The sequence below is a fragment of the Myodes glareolus genome, chromosome 14 (assembly GCF_982192425.1).
Source record: "Myodes glareolus chromosome 14, mMyoGla1.1, whole genome shotgun sequence".
Lineage (NCBI taxonomy): Eukaryota > Metazoa > Chordata > Mammalia > Rodentia > Cricetidae > Myodes > Myodes glareolus.
In genome coordinates this window covers 4,953,095-4,970,553 of record NC_142039.1, presented here as the reverse complement: position 1 = coordinate 4,970,553, position 17,459 = coordinate 4,953,095, and the positions used below count along the sequence as shown (strand labels likewise).

Here is a 17,459-nt window from a genome sequence, read left to right as displayed (position 1 = left end):
GTAACTTACATCATAACCAGATTTTTTTTATATATTTATTTACTTCCTTATTATGTATACAGTATTCTGTCTGCAGACCAGAAGAGGGCACCAGACCTCATTACAAATGGTTGTGAGCCACCATGTGGTTGCCGGGAATTGAACTCAGGACCTTTGAAAGAGCAGGCAATGCTCTTAACTGCTGAGCCATCTCTCCAGCCCCCACCAGATTTTCAGTCAAAGCTCTATCCCGGAAAACTCTATGGGCACTGTACTTCAGAGGGAAGCTTAAAACACAAGTGCTAGGGAGTTGATGTGGGGTGGCGCACACCTTTAATCCCAGCACTCGGGAGGCAGAGGCAGGTGGATCTCTGTGAATTCCAGGCCAGCCTGGTCTACAAGAGCTAGTTCCAGAACAGGCTCCAAAGCTACAGAGAAGCCCTGTCTCAAAAAACCCATATATGTGTGTGTGTGTGTGTGTGTTTATTTTATTTTATATAAATGTATATATAATATATATATAATGATATATTCATTTGAGATAGAACAAAGTTTTCCCTAGTGGGAACAAAAATACTTTTAACTTATATAAAACATGCAAAAAGAAAAATGATACATGTCTAAACCTATTGACATTGTTATGGAAGGAAAAGAATCAGCTCTTAGAAAGTAAGACCTCCCAAGTTGCTGCTGAGGGCCATGTCTGGGTGCCCAGTCCTGCTGCAGCTGGGGTCTGTGCTGATGTCCATGGCCCATGTTACCACAGGGAGGGTCATAAGAACCATGAGCATTAAAATCCAAGGGCAGTGCTGAGCCAGCCCACCCTTCACTGACTCATGGGAGAGCTGCACTCCAACACACGCACTTCAGAGAGATGGTCCCACCCCTCACCCCAGGCATGGAAGAGCTCTCCTGAGTGGCATAGGCCTAAGAGCACTGGCTCTGCCCCTTGCCTGAGGAAGGTGGTCCCAGTGGCCCAGACTGATCAGTTCAGCTACCACCTAAGCCCACATCCTGGGCCTTGGGTTGGCCTTCATGACAGCTACCCCAACTATGGCCTGCTGGAGTGCCTGAGGGACTGGTCCTGTGGAGCACTAGCCACAGGACCTCCGTGACTCAGGGCAGGATATCTGAGAGGAATTTCAGTGAGGGTCCAGTGATAATGGTGCGCCAGAGGCCTGGAACCAGACCAGTGACTCATTGTGATGGACATTTGTGGGTGGGGCTGAGTGGACTGAAGGGTGCACTGTGTGACACACTGCAGCTTCCAGTGCCACTAAAACAAAGAAAGAGGCGTCGGAGAGGTGGAAAAGTTGGAGGAGTGAGGTGGTTTTTTGTGTGTTTTGTTTTTAATTAAATTGGAGGGGATGCCACAAGAGTGAGGAGCAGACATGGAGAGAGTGAGAGGTGAGTGGGATTGGGGTGCATGATGTGAAACTCCCAAAGAATCAATAAAGAATTATGCCATTTTAAAAAGCCAGGCCTCAGTGATTTAACGTTTGTTCTCCACAAGAATTAGGTTAAATACAGACTTGGGGATGGGAAGATTTTTTGTGTGTGGGTTGAGTGTTTCCTGTGAATGTGTGAGGGCCTGAATTTGAATCCCAGTGGCTACAAAAGAGAAGAAACAGCAGTGTACATGTTACGTAAGTGCCAGAGGCAGCAGAAGCGTGCAGATCCTGGTGCCTAACAGACTAGATAGTCTAGCCAAAAGAGTGATCTCTGGGTTAGTGAAAGATGTTGTCCCAAAAAAACATGAATAAAGTTGAGAACAATGAGAAAAGATATGCCAAGACGGCCTCCAGCTTCTGTGTATGCACACACGGTTGAGTACCCCTCCACACATGATTCACACACGCACAAAACATGAAGACAGTTGAGTACTTTCTTGGTGTGTGAGAAGCTCTCAGTACAATAGACGATAATATAATAATATAAGAAGATAAATCAGCTGTGTATGGACCAGTTTCATATTCACTCCATGTCACCCTACAGTGACGGATGGTTCACCCAGTTTCCTCTTCACAACCTAGTGTTACCTAGTGCAGAGGATCTTGTGACAGACATGGAGACATTCTAGAAAAGCGTGGTCCCTGGAGACTGTCATCCTCCATTGAGTGCTGTCTCACTTGAATTTGCACAGGTCTTGCGGGTGGTTATTTTCCCCAATGAGAGTTCGTATGGGTAATTTCCTGCTGTGTCCAGAAAACACTCTTGCCTTATAATCATCTGCTGCCTCTGACTCTTATACAAACCTTCTGTCACCCCTTCCACAATGATCCCTAATTCCTGGGAGGAGGGAGTTTGGTAGAAATGTCCTGTTCAGAGCTGAACATTCTGCCCTCTCTTGTTTTTCTCATTGATCAATTATAGGTATCTATATTAATCATGTCTACTACAAAAAGAAACTTTTACACTTATCTTCGGATATAGTCATTAGGAGTTGGTTTAACATTGTGACCATTTTAGTAGAATGATGTAGTAGATTTTTCCCCCGGGGCCTATGATCTGTCTACCCACAGGTTCTTTATCCTGATGGGTGCCAGATATTGGCTTTAACTTGTGGACTTAAATTCAATGAAAAGGTGGTTGGTTACTTCTATGACATTTTGCCACCATTGAATCAGTGGGCATGTCTTGCCAGGCTAGTCACTGCTGTAGTTGGCAGGGTTCACAATTGTATAAGATTGGTGATTGCTTTTCTTCTTTGATATCATGCATAGCACCTTCAATCGCTGAAAGTTAGGCAGTGTGGATGAAGCTTTCAGGCCAGTAATAGCTTGATTTCTCTAAGTTCTATGACTCAAGATGTAATGTCTTCAGGATTATAGTTTTGTCAAATTCTAGGGAAGAATCAAGAACACTGGCAATAGCCAATAATGTTTGAGGATCTAAGGGTCCTCACTGGTCAAAAATTACAAAAAAAGCTAACCCATTCCTGGCACTAGGCTTTTTCATTTTAAAAAAAATCATAAGAAAACCTACTACTGCACAAACCTCCTAAAATATATATATATATGGATTATATATGTACAATATATATAAAAGATACAAATATAAAAGGATTTAAATAGTTAACCTGTAATAGGGCAACAAAGACCTTACCAAACACCATAGGCTACCAAACCAAAGTTTTCTTACTATAACTTTTATTATATAAGGTAGGACTGCTAACAGTAATTTATTATCAGAAATCTTACCTTGATTGGACCTTCGGATATGTCTAATTATTGAATCTTGACAGTCTAAAATAGCACGGGCACTGCCATGTGCAAATAAGGTAATGCATAAAATTATTTTAATGTTTATAGAAAAACATTTATAAAATATAAAAAATTTTAGCATATATCATACAATATCAGAGTTATTATCCAAATTTAGCAATATATACTTCAAATTTATAAGCTCTAGAATATAAGCTAATATCAAGCTTATAAATGTAAAGGAAAATGATTACTAAAAGAATATCTGACAGCTCACATAGAAACTATGTCAATGTACATCACAGAACGATCTTACTAGTAGACCTGGGCTACATAAGAAAACTGAGCATGAGCCTGTGAAAGAGCCAGCAGACAGCATCCTTCAGTAGTTTGTGCTTCAAGTTCCTATATGAATACTCGCCATGACTCTGCCAATGATGGATTGTGATCTGGAAGTCTAAGCCAAGACATCTTTTCCCCCATGTCAGAATGAAACTCGAATAGGCTCAGAACCAAAGCTTCTAGAAGGTACTTTGCTATTAGCACACAATATTAGGGTGATATTTAACAACATATAATGTGCAGTGAGAAACTAACTGGATAGTTTGCTAGTCATGATGAACTGTTTTTAGAATCCCAGATAAAATCCAATGGCCACTTCACATCTGGGTCTATATCTGATTTATTCCAAGTAGCAGAAAAATGTTGATTCCCTAAGTTTAGCTATTTGCTGTTCTATCCTCTGTAGTTTATATTTCTAAACACATTTTTAAATTATGTAGACAATGATTTACTATTTTATACTAATCAATCCAAAATGAATAAAATAATAAATTTTAAGATTTGGATTGACTCATCTATATTCCTGCCAGTCAATCAAAGTATGATCTAGTAGGTCTTTGTCACAGTGATGCTCAATCCTAATTCTTATTTCCAACTAACTAGGAAAACATAACTCTGTTTTATACATGCATGCACATACTGATACAACAAAATGAGACAACTCTTAAATATGGATAATCTAATTTCAATTTAGAGATTTCTGATTAATGACTTCCTTGGAAAGCAATATTGGAATATCCCTAAATAATACAATATTCTTAAGGTAGCTTGAAATATTTTCATTAATATGGAAAATTCACTCTATTGACCAATTAAAAGTAGACTCCTTCCCTGATAAAGGTAACATAGAATCTCTAACATCAAAAACAGTGATTGGGTGTGTAAAGAAGCCCGTGGGGCTAAAACCAATGTCAAGGAAGAAGGGAATCTTCCTACAACATTGTTTGAATTCATATGATAATTTAAAGTGATCATACATCATATTTGACCACAGGAAGGAAGAAGCCTCAAAGGTACTTTACCACTTATCATGTGGGATGAGACATGAGAGGCATAGGTGGTTCTCAAGAGGCGGTGAGGGCATTATGTGTGTGCAGATAAATCTAGGGACCTGATTCTCGAATCACAGCTTTTTATGGTTAGACTGTTATTTGAATTAAAAAATTATATGGGATGCTATACCTACCAACTCTCGATAATGTGATTGCCTACACAAGACCATCCTAACATGAATGTGGCCCACCCTTGATGAGTAGCTTCAGAGAATCAATGGCCACTGAGGAAGGGAAAATAAGCTTTCTCCAGGGACAAGACACTGACAGGTTTGTAGTCATAAGTGGTCAATGCCAAACACACACAAGACGGTGGCACTAAGAGGACGTAGGAGGTGCCTCATACACACGTGTGACAATAATAATCATAGTAAAGGCAATGAACTTGAGAGGGATGAGAGGAGCTCGGGAGAAGCTGGAGAAGGTGAAGCTGCGGAAATTATATAAATAGTGTACTCATTAGGAAAATTTTAAAAATTAATATAAAAAGTGGACATCTGATTTTAGCTTTCAAGTCCTTCAGGAATATAAAGAGTCAGAGATCAAAACCAGTAGGCCAACCTAACACGAGGTTTAATCAGTATTGAACTAAAGCCTTTGTTGTAATAGCACCACAACAGCAGAACAGATGGAAAAGAGCGTGGCTAGAGTTTCCCCTTTTCTCTCTCACAAGGGAGAGAGGATGCACTTTGACTTAGTTGAGCTTAAGGAATCTCTCAAGTTCTTGAGCATTCAAGGAGCGGATGTGGAAAACCGCTTCCAGTGTTCGACAAGGTTTTCTGTCAAACTGGAGACATTTTGAGATTCACACAGACAATTAGGAAGATAAAAGGTGACATATATGTGGAGTAGAATGGAATGTGCTGGGATCTCAAAGAAGAAAGATCTCGCTACATATCAGACGGGAGTTCAGAATTCAGCTCGGGGTGTGCAAGGCCCTAGTGGATCCCCATGGCCACAGACAAGTCCTGAAATAGGATCTCCTGTACCTACACTAGTAACTCATTTATCCTCCCCTTAGCTACAGCACAGATAAGTACACTAACACACTGTCATTTAAAAACTACTTCAACTAAGCAATGAAACCCAGTGCAGTATAAAAGACAACACTGTAATTATTTTTGAGCCTACATTTCATAGTAACCAGCATTTAATGTAAACACTTACACTTTACGATTACCGATAATAGCATATCTCACTGCATTCCAGCCGAAGGAGTCTTTTAAAAATACATCAATGTCACGCTTAAGCAGAAGATCAACAATATGTTTTGAGTCAGATTTGACAGCATACATTAACGTCGTTCTGGAAAAAAATAGAGATAATGCCATTATTAGGTAGTCTAATAAAAATGATTAAACGGATAACTGGGTATATTTTACCAATTTAGTGCCTTGCTTATTTGTACACAATAGACACTTGCTAACAAACATGAGAATACCTTGGAAGCTTAAGCACTCAACCTTAAAAATCAACTCCAAGGCTGAAAGAAGAAAGCAAACTGAAGCCTCTTGTCTCTCTGAGATTCTTATACAGAAGAATTCCTACTTTAATGTCCCTTTGGCGGGAATCTTGCTCATATCATTTATTTAAAGTATGAAAAGATTTAAATCAACAAGTATTCATACTCATTTTGTTATTGTCCACTTCTGGATATTTTTTCTCCGCTCTTTTCAGGTAATTATTAAAATAACAAAATAAGGATAATAACAAAATAAACTACCAGTATCTGGTAATAATTATAGTCACTTAGGTATAACAGTATCAATATTGTCTTTAGCAGGTAATTTAAAGCAAAGAAACATCCAAAAAAAACCCTCTGATTTTTCACTTCTATTCACACTAATACAGCATTTAAAGTCAAGCACATATGAAGAGGAGAAACTGACTATAAACCCCCAAGAGCACCATGGGGAGGAGACAGCAGGATGTCTCAGTGCACCGGTAAAGGCACTTACTGCCACGTCTGATGACCCGAGTTTGATCACAGAGAGCCACACAGGGGAAGAGGAGAGCTGACACAGTCAAGTCATCCTCAGACTCCTGCATAAGTGCGGGAATATGAATTTCATGGAACTCAATAATAAAGCCAAAATTCCATCAGTTCAAACAAAAACTTAGTATGAAACTCTTTAGCTGATATAAGATTATATAAGCAAGAAAATAATATTTTAAATGAAACATCAGTCAAGTTTTGAAGGGCAATGTGGGACCTACCTTCTATTCTTGTTTGTATTACTCATTTCAAATAAGCATTTTATCACTGATGGCCTATATGGGTATATTTTAGGATATCACCAAAGTTAACCTTATTCTTCACATCAAATTAATATTTGACTTGAGTGACTGTTTCCAGTCTAGTATACCACTAAAGTGTTTTAAAAAAAACTCAAAAGTTACCTTTGCCGGTCATCAGACACATGTATATTTGCTCCCCTTACTATTAAGAATTCTGCCACTAGTAGCTGGTTTTCTCTGAGGGCCAGGAGTAGAGGAGTGAAGCCATCCTGTTAGGAAATCAACTTATGATTCAGAATCCTGCTCAACTGAACTGAAACCCTCCAGCTGGCTCTACAAACATACACATGCTAGCAGTAGCAGATCCCCTCTCCTGGCTCTGTAAACATACACATGCTAGCTGTAGCAGATCCCCTCCAGCTGACTCTATAAACATACACATGTTAGCCGGAGCACATCCCCTCCAGCTGGCTCTACAAACATACACATGCTAGCCGGAGTAGATCCCCTCCAGCTGGCTCTATAAACATACACAATGCTAGCAGTAGCAGATCCCCTCTCCTGGCTCTGTAAACATACACATGCTAGCCGGAGCAGATCCCCCCAGCTGGCTCTATAACATACACATGCTAGCGGGAGTAGATTCACAGTGCTCTGTTCCCTCTCACCTCACCACACTCCCCTTCCTTGAAGTCCGTCCCCCTCACCCACAGTAGCTGCATAAACCCTGTCTTCTCCAAAGCCCACTCCAGACATTTGCTGGTCCCATGATCCTTTGCTCCCACAGAGCGGTTATCACATTTGAGAGCCATGTAGTGGCTCCCCTCTGAAGCAGGACCTCGAGGTCAGGGAAGAGCTGTAATTTTACCTCAACAGCTCCGGCCCAAAGAGTCGCAATGGTTTTTCAGTATTTTGTTAAGTAAAGGAACTAAATGTTCTTGTCCAGAACAAGACTTCTGTCTGTACCCTAAATGTACCACTTCAAGACTTTGTATTACACATATGACAAAAATGGTGGGTTTTGTTCAGTACTTTAAAAGACTAATTTCACTTCATTCCTCTTTCACAGTACTTCAGTGATGTAGATGCTAGCATAGGAGGAATGACTCTAGGCATACAATGCAGACTGCGCTTTAATAACCTGCCATCGTAACCCAGCATAATTCTTAACTCTGATGTCCTTGAAGTTCAATCTAGTCACTTCTCTCTCAGGTGTGAGGTTGAAAAAAAATAAATGGAAAGGAAAACTGCACACAAAAACAAAATCAGAAATTATGGAATTGGGACATAATACCTAGAAGAGTTTATCATTTTGGGATTGTTTCTAATCCACATATATTGATATGATTATTTCCTATTCTTGGGGAGGAAAAATTATGGAGTCACAAGTGTAGAGATAAATTCTCCTTCAGTATTCATGACTTCACTAACAACGAGTAGTTAGTTAGGTGTCCAGTACCAGACATGGTTTCCATTTTGTTGAGGGGGTCTTAAGTTCATTTAGAGAGCTGTTGGTTCCTGCCAAGGTATATGTGCCGACTATGCCTTTAGGGTTATTGTGCCATGCTGGTCAATGATGTTTCATAGACTTCATAGCTATATAGGGTTGTTGGTGGCCTCTGTCCTTTTTAAACTTGCATGATGTTGTCTAGTGCCATGAAAGTTAGTTCACTGGGAGGAGACGAGTCAGTTCTGAGGTCTTTGAACTCTGTTTCTAAGTGCATAGTATTATAATATTTAAATATGTGTCCTTATCTTTGGATAACAGATAAAATGCAGGCTTCACACCTTATCAAAGAAACTTCTCAACGCAACAGACAGTGACCACTAGAGAAAACCGCAACCAATCAAAATGCAGACTTTAGTCCCAGTGGGATATGTCTACAAAACACACATCTGAGGCTCCGGGAACAATGTGGGAGAAGAGGCGGACAGATTGAGACAGAGGATCAGGGAGTTTGCTGTGAAATAGTGTCTCTTAATCATGTCAGAAGTTACATCAACAAATCTGACCAACATGACCACCCAAACATAAGTTCAACAAGGAAACATCCATGGACATGCCAAAGTGAACCGGGAAATATCCATAAGGACTCCACCCTACACAAAGAACTGCTGGTCTTCTCTAGAGGAGAGAACACCAATTGGTTATCAATACCAAATGGTCAGCCTGAAAATATGCATACAAAGTAACATTATCTAGACCAAGCAGGTTGTATTTAGGAATATATGTACATTTATATGCACACAATAACAATTAGTGAGAAAAAGAGGCCATGAATTTGAAAGAGAGTAAGAAAATATATATGGGAAGGCTTGGACAGAGGAAAGAGAAGGGAGAAATATTGTAAATGTAATTTAATTTCAAAAATAAAAAAGTAAGCTAAAATGTAACAAAATATTTTGTTTCAGTTGATTTATTTCCAGGATAGTTTGCACCCCTGTGCTATCTTATTCTAGTCAGTAGAAGAAAGAGAGAGGTATGTTACCTCAGCTACCCTAATCATCCAGAATTTTCACAAATATTTGTAATGAGTTTAAAAAGAAAACTGTAACCCTTAGCACTTCTTTCAAAATACCAATGTTTGTTTATTATCAAAAATAGATTTTTATACAATATATTCTGACTAAAGTTTTTCCACTCCCAACTCCTCATAGTTCCTCACTATTTCTACACCCACCCAAATCCACACACTTTCTTGCTCTCATCTAAAACAAAGGAACTAATAATAAGATAAGGTAAAATAAAAACCAACAGACCTAAGTAGAACAAAACAAAGAATGGAGGGGGAAAAGATCCCAAGAAAAAGCACCAGAGACATATGTATAGATGCAGAGACACATCCATTTGTGCACACATGAAAACCATAAAGAAACAAAATCAGAAACCATAATACATAAGCAGAAGACATGTAGGTACCAAAAACTGTCAAAACAAAGCATAGTGAGATGGAAAAACCTCCAAAAATACCATTGAGCTAATTTTGTGTAAGTTGTCTACTACTGGACATGGGACCTGCACTTAGTGTTGTTTGTATACCTAAGGAGACTCTGTTGGAGAAAACTAATTTTCCTTTGTGATTTATTATCAACTGGAGATAGCTTCTAGCCTTTGATCAACAATAGTGACCTGCCTGCAAGATATGCTGGTGCAAAAGTGGCTCACAAGTTTTGGGAGGAACCAACCAATAACTGATTGGATTTCAAGCCCACTCCTTGCAATGGAATCCATGCCCGATATTGTTTGGGTGGCTAAGAACCTGAGACTTGATAGGTCATGAACCTAGGAAAACTAAATATTACTATTGTGCTAAAGGAATGTAGCAATAAAATGATACTAATGACTTGCTGTTATAGATCAGTGCCTTGCTCAGTTATCATTGGAGAAGCTTTCTCCTGCAGTAGATGAGAAGAAATACAGAGGCCCACAAACTGGACAAAGTGCAGAATAAGAGACCTTGGAATACTCAGTCCTAAATGGGATGTCTTCACCAAATTCCTCCACTCAGGCTCAGGGATCTCTGTGGAAGAGGAAGCTGAAAGCATGTGAGAGCCAGAGAGGTTGGGGGGCACCAAGGAAACAAGGGTTTCTAGGCACAACAGGACCAATGCTCGTATGAACTCAGATACTGTGGGTGCATGCTCGGGGCCTGCATAGGTGCCCACACTGAGAAGGAAATCGGACACAAAGCTCCACCCTTCAGCAAAACATCAGTATTTAAATGAATACTAAGGCATTTCAAATGTTTCAGTCAGGGAAAGACTGAGTAAACATGGAAAATAGACTTCTATCATTTGCCCCTTTTTCCAAGAAAGGGTCTCTGTTATAGAATGTTATTTTAAGGTGTGTTACCCTTGTTTATAGTCTAGAACATTTGTTTAACAATCTAAAAAACAATGTAAATGTTGCTTTTGTTTATGCTGCATTTCTTTAACTCTGTGAAGCTGTGATTCTTTGCCTGTCTGAAAAAGCTGGTGGTCTATTAAAGAGCTGAATGGCCAATAGTGAGGCAGGAGAAAGGACAGGTGGGGCTGCCAGGCAGAGGGTATAAAGAGAAGAAGAAATGAAGAAGAAAGGGGAGCAAAAGAACAAGGAGAGGGGGACACTAGGAGCCAGTCACCCAGCCAACCACAGACTAAGAGTGAAAGTTAAGGTATACAGAAAAAGAGAAAGCCAGAAAGCCAGAAGCCCAGAGGCAACAGGTAAACAGGATAATTTAAGTTGAGAAAACTGGCTAGAAACAAGCCAAGCTAATACTGGGCATTCATAACCAAGAATAAGCCTCTGTGTGTGATTTATTTGGTGCCCCCCCTCAAAAAAGCTAAGAGTAAAAAGAGTAATGAGTAAAAGACAAGAACTGCAGATTCCTGTGTTGCCCCAACTGGCCTGGAACTTGCAATAGAGACTAGGCTGGCCGTGAGCTCAGACATCTTCCCTCTGCCTCGAAAATGCTGAGTATGCACCATCTGCCTAGCTATATGTCACTTTTCAAGGATGAATTTTTGAAATATTTTGACATTCAAGTTATGTGAGCTTTACCTTTGTCTTTTCCTCGATGTTGGCTCCATAAGAAAGAAGAAGGGCAGCAATCGGTGGTTTGCCCACGTAAACTGCGTAGTGCAGAGCTGTGTTGCCATTTGCGTCCTTTATATTTGGGTCAGCGTCATTTTCAAGGAGTAAAGATACGATGGCTTCTTCACACATTTGTACTGCCTGTTAGTATTATATCCAAAACACAGTGTCAGTTCTAAGAAGGTAGTGTAAATATCCCACAGTTTTCACCAACTCGCTATGCATTTTTAATTATTTTATGTGTATGTGTATGGGTATGGGTATTTTGCCCATGTGTATGCCTGTACACCACTGTGTGAGCGCCCTCAGAGGCCAGAAGGGAGCATCAGATGTCCTGAGACTGGATTTATATACAGTTGTGAGCCATCAGGTAGATATTGGAAATCAAACACTGGGAAGAGCAACCATTGCTTTTAAACCCTGAATCATCTCCGGGCCCCAGTTAGTTATATTTCAATTTTTGCCACATTGCCAGCCATTTTCCTTCTAAACATTTCCATTAAATCCATCGCTACTGAAATTCAGAAATCTGAACTACCTTTACCAATGGGGTTATCTTCTGGTTGTCAGTCGCATTAATTTCACAATTGTTTTCCACTAAAATATTTACTATTTCTTCATATCCATAACAGGATGCAAAATGTAGAGCAGTTCTGTGGAAATGAGGGGTGTTTCTCATTAAATAACACTATTTCTTCATACATGACGCACACATAATTGCAAATGTCAGATTACATGCGATTCCTCTGTTTTGTTAACAACCATTTTGCTTATGCTATCGCCCAGACAGTTTAAGTACAGGACCCAGAGGACCAAACTTTGTACATAATGGCTATCCTGGTCAGAGTTACTATTGCTGTGATGAGCACCATGGCCAGCGCAGCTTGGGGAGGAAAGGGTTGATTTCAGCTTACACGTCCAGGTAACAGTCCATCACTGACGGAAGTCAGAAGGGCAGGAACCTGGAGGCAGAAGCTGATGCAGAGGCCATGGAGGGGTGCTGCTTACTGGCTTTCTCAACCTGCTTTCTTATAGAACCCAGGACCACCGCCCAGAAATGGCATCACCCCCAATGGGCTGGGTTCTTCCCCATCAATCACTACTGCAGAGTTGCCTACAGCTCAATATTATGGAAACATTTTCTAAGCTGAGATTCCCTCCTTTCAGATAACTTTAGTTTGTGTCTGGTGTAAAAATTCACAGAAAAGCATAAATGGGTGAAAAAATGGTAACAAACCCATGAGAATCAACAATTTTTCACAGGGGAATTTAGGAGACTCTGATCTACCACAATTTATAATAAAATTTGGCAAGCAAGAAGAGTTTATTGCGGGACTGGAGAGATGGCTCAGTGGTTAAGAGCCTGCTCTTCCAAAGGTCCTGAGTTCAATTCCCAGCAACCACATGGTGGCTCACAACCATCTGTAATGAGATCTGGTGCCCTCTTCTGGTCTGCAGGCATACACACAGACAGAATATTGTATACACAATAAATAAATAAATAAATAAATAAATAAATAAATAAATAAATAAATAAATATTTTTTAAAAAGAAGAGTTTATTGCTTTGGAAATTATGAAGCTCTTCTATGAGAAATTGGAGGAGATATCAAAAGTAACTTGCAAATGACCCAGGCCTGATGACAAAGCCTACTGTGAAAACAGTCGGTAGTGGATAGCTGTTCAGAACGCCGTGAAGGAAGGAGCAGAGGCACACACGAGAAATACAAAACCCTCCCGACGTGTAGATGATAGCCTTACTATACCAGTCAAAAATGACAAAAGGCAAAAGAGGAAGACCCAGCACATTCCCCTTTCAAAGTTTCATCAAATGTTCCTCAGTAAGGAACGTGTGAACGGACTTAGGCTGATATAAACAAGACAACTGCTTTCCGATTGGATTGAAAGCCCATTTCCCTATTTGAATTTGATTCGAATAAGTTTTAAGTATGCAGTAGATATATTATGAAGAATATTCCTCTCATGAAGCTTTCTACAATGTATACATTAAAGTAAAATGCTGTTCCACGTGCTATTTAACACTTTCAAGTAGGTGGCATATAGGCGATTTAAACAGAATGAGAAACCAGCTAGAGCACTGGACTTGCGAGACTGCTCTGGAGACAGCCTGGCACTGGGACCCTGCCAAATGTGTAGGTCGCCAGGCTGAGGAGACTGCAAGGGTCACAAGACACGATCAGGCCCTCCCATTCATTGTCTTAGGTGAAGCCAGAAAATCGGGGCTTCTGCCATATCACCCGGTCTCCCCACAGCCCCGCATTCCCAAGCCCTCGCTTCCCTGTCGTTCACACTGCATTTTTCCTGCCCCTCGCCCTCGCTCACAGCCCTCGCTTACCTGTTGTTATTATCTCTGTCGTTGACATTCCATTTTTCCTGACTTAAGAGACTCTGTACTCTGCTAACTTTCCCGGAGCACACTGCAGCATGGAATACATTATCAGGATCATACATGAGGTGATCATATTTGTCTGGAGTTGCACACCTACATGTTAGGCAATTCCTCCACTCACTCCTCTTCCCAGGCCCATCACAGAAGCCCAAGGGCGTTTGGGGCTTTTTCTCAGAGATGAAGATCTTCTTTACCCTGGAGAATAAAGACATCACAACTTCCCTACCCTCACTGTTTTTCACTTCCTCCTGAACTCGGTGTTAAACTTTGAATGTGACCAGCTCTCACCACCATATCTCCGACAGGGAAATCTGGGGTGTGTGCTGTAAACCACAGATACAGCAAGTTGATGTAACAGTCGTTACCTAGCAACTCTGGAAAGCTTAAACACTTGCACTGTTGTCTCAGACAGCAGTGGTAGCGCAAGGAAGGATAACTAACAACAACAAAGCTTTAAAAATGCCTTAGAGAAACGTAATGCCATAGAAGTTTATAAAATATATACTCTTATAAAAGGAATTTAAACAAAGTTAACCTATACTGAGGGACAGTGTCTCTCCCACACAGCAGAGGCCATCAGTGCCCAATATGAGCTACCTTTTTTCAAACCGCTGGTCAGTGGGGTTCAATAGACCCTCCCCCAAAATACAAGCTATTGCTGCTCTTGATTCCTCTTCAGAACTCGATGTTAAGATTTTGTTGCTGAAGACACACGTCTGTGAGGCACGGAGAAATCGAGCTGGTACTCACCTAAAGCTTTCTCCTTACTTCAGCTTTCATAGTGAAAGACTCTAAATGCATTTGTGAGGCCTCTCAGCCCTACGACATTTTCTAAAGCCTCTTAGCATTACACTCTCTTGGGAATGTGATAGTCTCCCCTACACACACGCTGAACTGCTCATCCTCCTGTGTCCTTGTGAATAATCTTCAAACGTAGCTCCATTCTGGGAATCGAGGCAAAGACAACCCACAGATGTTGGCACAGATGTATTGATTCAGTCACTGGAACAAGGTCAGTGGCCCACAGATGCTCCCCCTTACCTCACCCGATCATGCAGCTATTCTCCTGCCCCGGCACAGACCAATCACTGCTAGTAACCCTTTGAACAAGCCAATCCAATTAGTTGAAAAATAACCCTCGGTTCTCCCCCTTGTGTCTGTGGCTTTTTTCTTTAAAAGATGGGCCATAACAGCTACCGGATGTCCTTCATGTCCTGAATCTGAAGGGCCCTGTCATAAAAGAATAAAAATCCTCTTGCTTTTGCATCAATTGTGGTTGTGTGAGTGGTGTCTGGAGCAGCTCCTCCCTGGAGCTTGGACTCCTGAGTCCAACAATAGTGCTCTAAGGTTCTACGCACGCTGCTGAGAGATTCACAGCTTTGAACTCCGGGTGCTATAATCGTAACTGGCAAGAAAAACTATAGTTGTAACTATCTAGTTTTCAATTCCATCAGAGACTCGAGAAGGAAATAATATTACCTAAAAATCAGAAAATACAAGGAAGTGATTTCCAAATAATGCAAGAAATGACAAAAACATCTGGCTGCCTGGACAGTTACCCAGGTTCTTCTGTAACAAGGGGCATCCATCTTCAGCCTACAGGTCTAGAATATCTGACAGACTTTTCTGTGGAGCAGCATATTCTGAAGATCTATCCTACCTTGTCTTGGCAAAGTTCAGCAGGCACTTTCTTTTGTGTCCTGCTTGTTCAATTTGGACAGCATACTGTCAGCAGTTGAGGCAAGGGCAGTTTCTTAACCAGGGGTTAACTTTTGTCACAAAGAAAGTAAGCACCATATGGAGTTTCTTTGATGCTCATCCATCTTCTCTGAAGTGGTACTTGGAGACTGCACTTTGTTTCCCAGCCATCCAAATGTTTGGCAAAGCACATCCACATAAAGCCTCAAAAATCATAAAAAGGGGGTTTCTAGACTCACAAAAATGGGAGGCAAGTGCAATTTCTTGGTAGCTGCATTTTTTTTTCAGATAGGCTCTGTTTGCTGGCAGCAAGTGGGGGCACAGCTTCTTTAAGAGCTTCCTGGTTCATGCTGGTAGCACAAATGGCTTTGCCTCTTTTGATCTCTGGAGCTGGAGTGGTGAGCACAGCTCACAGATTGAGTGAACATAACTCCACCATGTTGGATGGGGTGGAGCCAAGAGGCAAGGCTGTGGAGTTGGTCCCGCCACACCCACTTAGCATTTAAAAAGAAGGTATCCCAGGCCAGAAAATGATTACAGATACACAATAAAGACAGATTCAGATAGAAATAAGCCCCTGAATGAGTCATAGTGTGTTTAAAAATATACATAATCTTGGGAAAGATTGCTAAGTTAAACTAATATATACACTCTAAAGGTATGTTGATTTCAAAATTTGAATCTAAGGATATTTTGCTTTAGAAAAGAGGTTCTGATTTTGTTTCCAGGCTAATGTGGCCTGATGGAACAAGACCCCCTAAAAGGTCTCCATGTACCCCAAAAATATTTCTCCCAACAAACAGCAGGAAGCAGTTTTGAGAAAACTATACCCAAATTCCCAAAATGGTTGCTTATAATTGTTTGTTTTCATTTAAAGGAAGATATGATATAGAAATAAATACTTTACATTGGTATGAACCTTGGTCTATTAATACAAATTTTAGGTCAATTTTGTTATATGTATATTTCTACTCTTGTTTAAGGTATTATGTTTATACAGCTCATTTAAAAATGTAATATATAATTAAAAATTATAGATTAATAGTCATTTATAATAGTCATACTTGTAGTCATGTTAGTTAGGCTTTCTACAGGTAGAGAGATATATTTCAGATGGGTAGGTATTCTTCAGTTCTTTCAGAGACCTACAGAATATGGCATTTGAAATGTTTTAAGTTTTAGAACTTAGACTTTTCTCAACAGTGAGACATGTCTGCTTTTGGCAGCACCAATTCCTTCAGAGAGGTTGATGGGCATTAAATAAACTCATTATGAAATTTGCCTTCAATGTGGCAAGGCTAGGCATTTGGGCAAGAAACTGGGCTTGCCTAGACTGCTTGATGGTATGCTGTATAAACTGGGCATGCAGAACTCACAGAGAAATGACTGCTGAACTTGCTCAAAAAAGGTGAGACAGTTCTTCTGGGTTCATGCTTTATAGCTATAGTTTTCCTATGATAAAAGATAAATTAGATATAAAACTTGAGACTCCAAAGAAAGAATAGATGATAGAATTTTTTCCTTAATTTGCCAAATGTAGATGAACTAAATATTATAACTATAATTCTTGTTTGATAACTGTTTTATATATGTAATTTTACTATGTTAAAGTTAAAACCTTCCATTTAATTAAACAGAAAAGGGGGAGATGATGTAAGATGCCCTTCTGTATATGTATTGATTTTATTGGTTAATAAATAAAGCTGCTTTGGCCTATGGTAGGGTAGAATATAGCCAGGTTGGAAGAAATATAGAAAGAGAGTAGGTGGAATCAAAGAGACTCCATGTAGCTGCCAAAAAGGACAGATGCTGGAACTTATTGGTAGGCCACAGCCTCAAGGTGATACACAAAATATAAAAATGAGTTAATTTAAGATATTTGAGCTAGTTAGAAATATGCCTGAGATATTGGCCAAACAGTGTTGTAATTAATATAGTTTCTGTGTGATTATTTGGGTCTGGGCA

At 40.1% G+C, this 17,459-nt stretch overlaps 1 protein-coding gene across 2 annotated transcripts in view; it reads right to left on the bottom strand.

Annotated features, from left to right (window-relative positions):
• LOC125417577 (uncharacterized) overlaps positions 1–14,126 on the bottom strand; it is a 31,508-nt gene extending 17,382 nt beyond the window's left edge. Inside the window, exons 1-6 of one of the 2 annotated variants that reach the window (XM_048461147.3) lie at positions 13,743–14,126; positions 11,926–12,040; positions 11,355–11,528; positions 6,977–7,083; positions 5,744–5,881; positions 3,180–3,241 (exon numbers count right to left, since the gene is read on the bottom strand). In XM_048461147.3, the coding sequence (XP_048317104.3) occupies positions 3,180–3,241; positions 5,744–5,881; positions 6,977–7,083; positions 11,355–11,528; positions 11,926–12,040; positions 13,743–14,008 (862 nt within the window). In that variant the 5' untranslated portion in view covers positions 14,009–14,126. The remainder of the gene's footprint in view (positions 1–3,179; positions 3,242–5,743; positions 5,882–6,976; positions 7,084–11,354; positions 11,529–11,925; positions 12,041–13,742) is intronic. The other variant, XM_087896322.1, reaches the window with a different exon arrangement.
• Between the last annotated feature and the right edge of the window lie 3,333 nt (positions 14,127–17,459).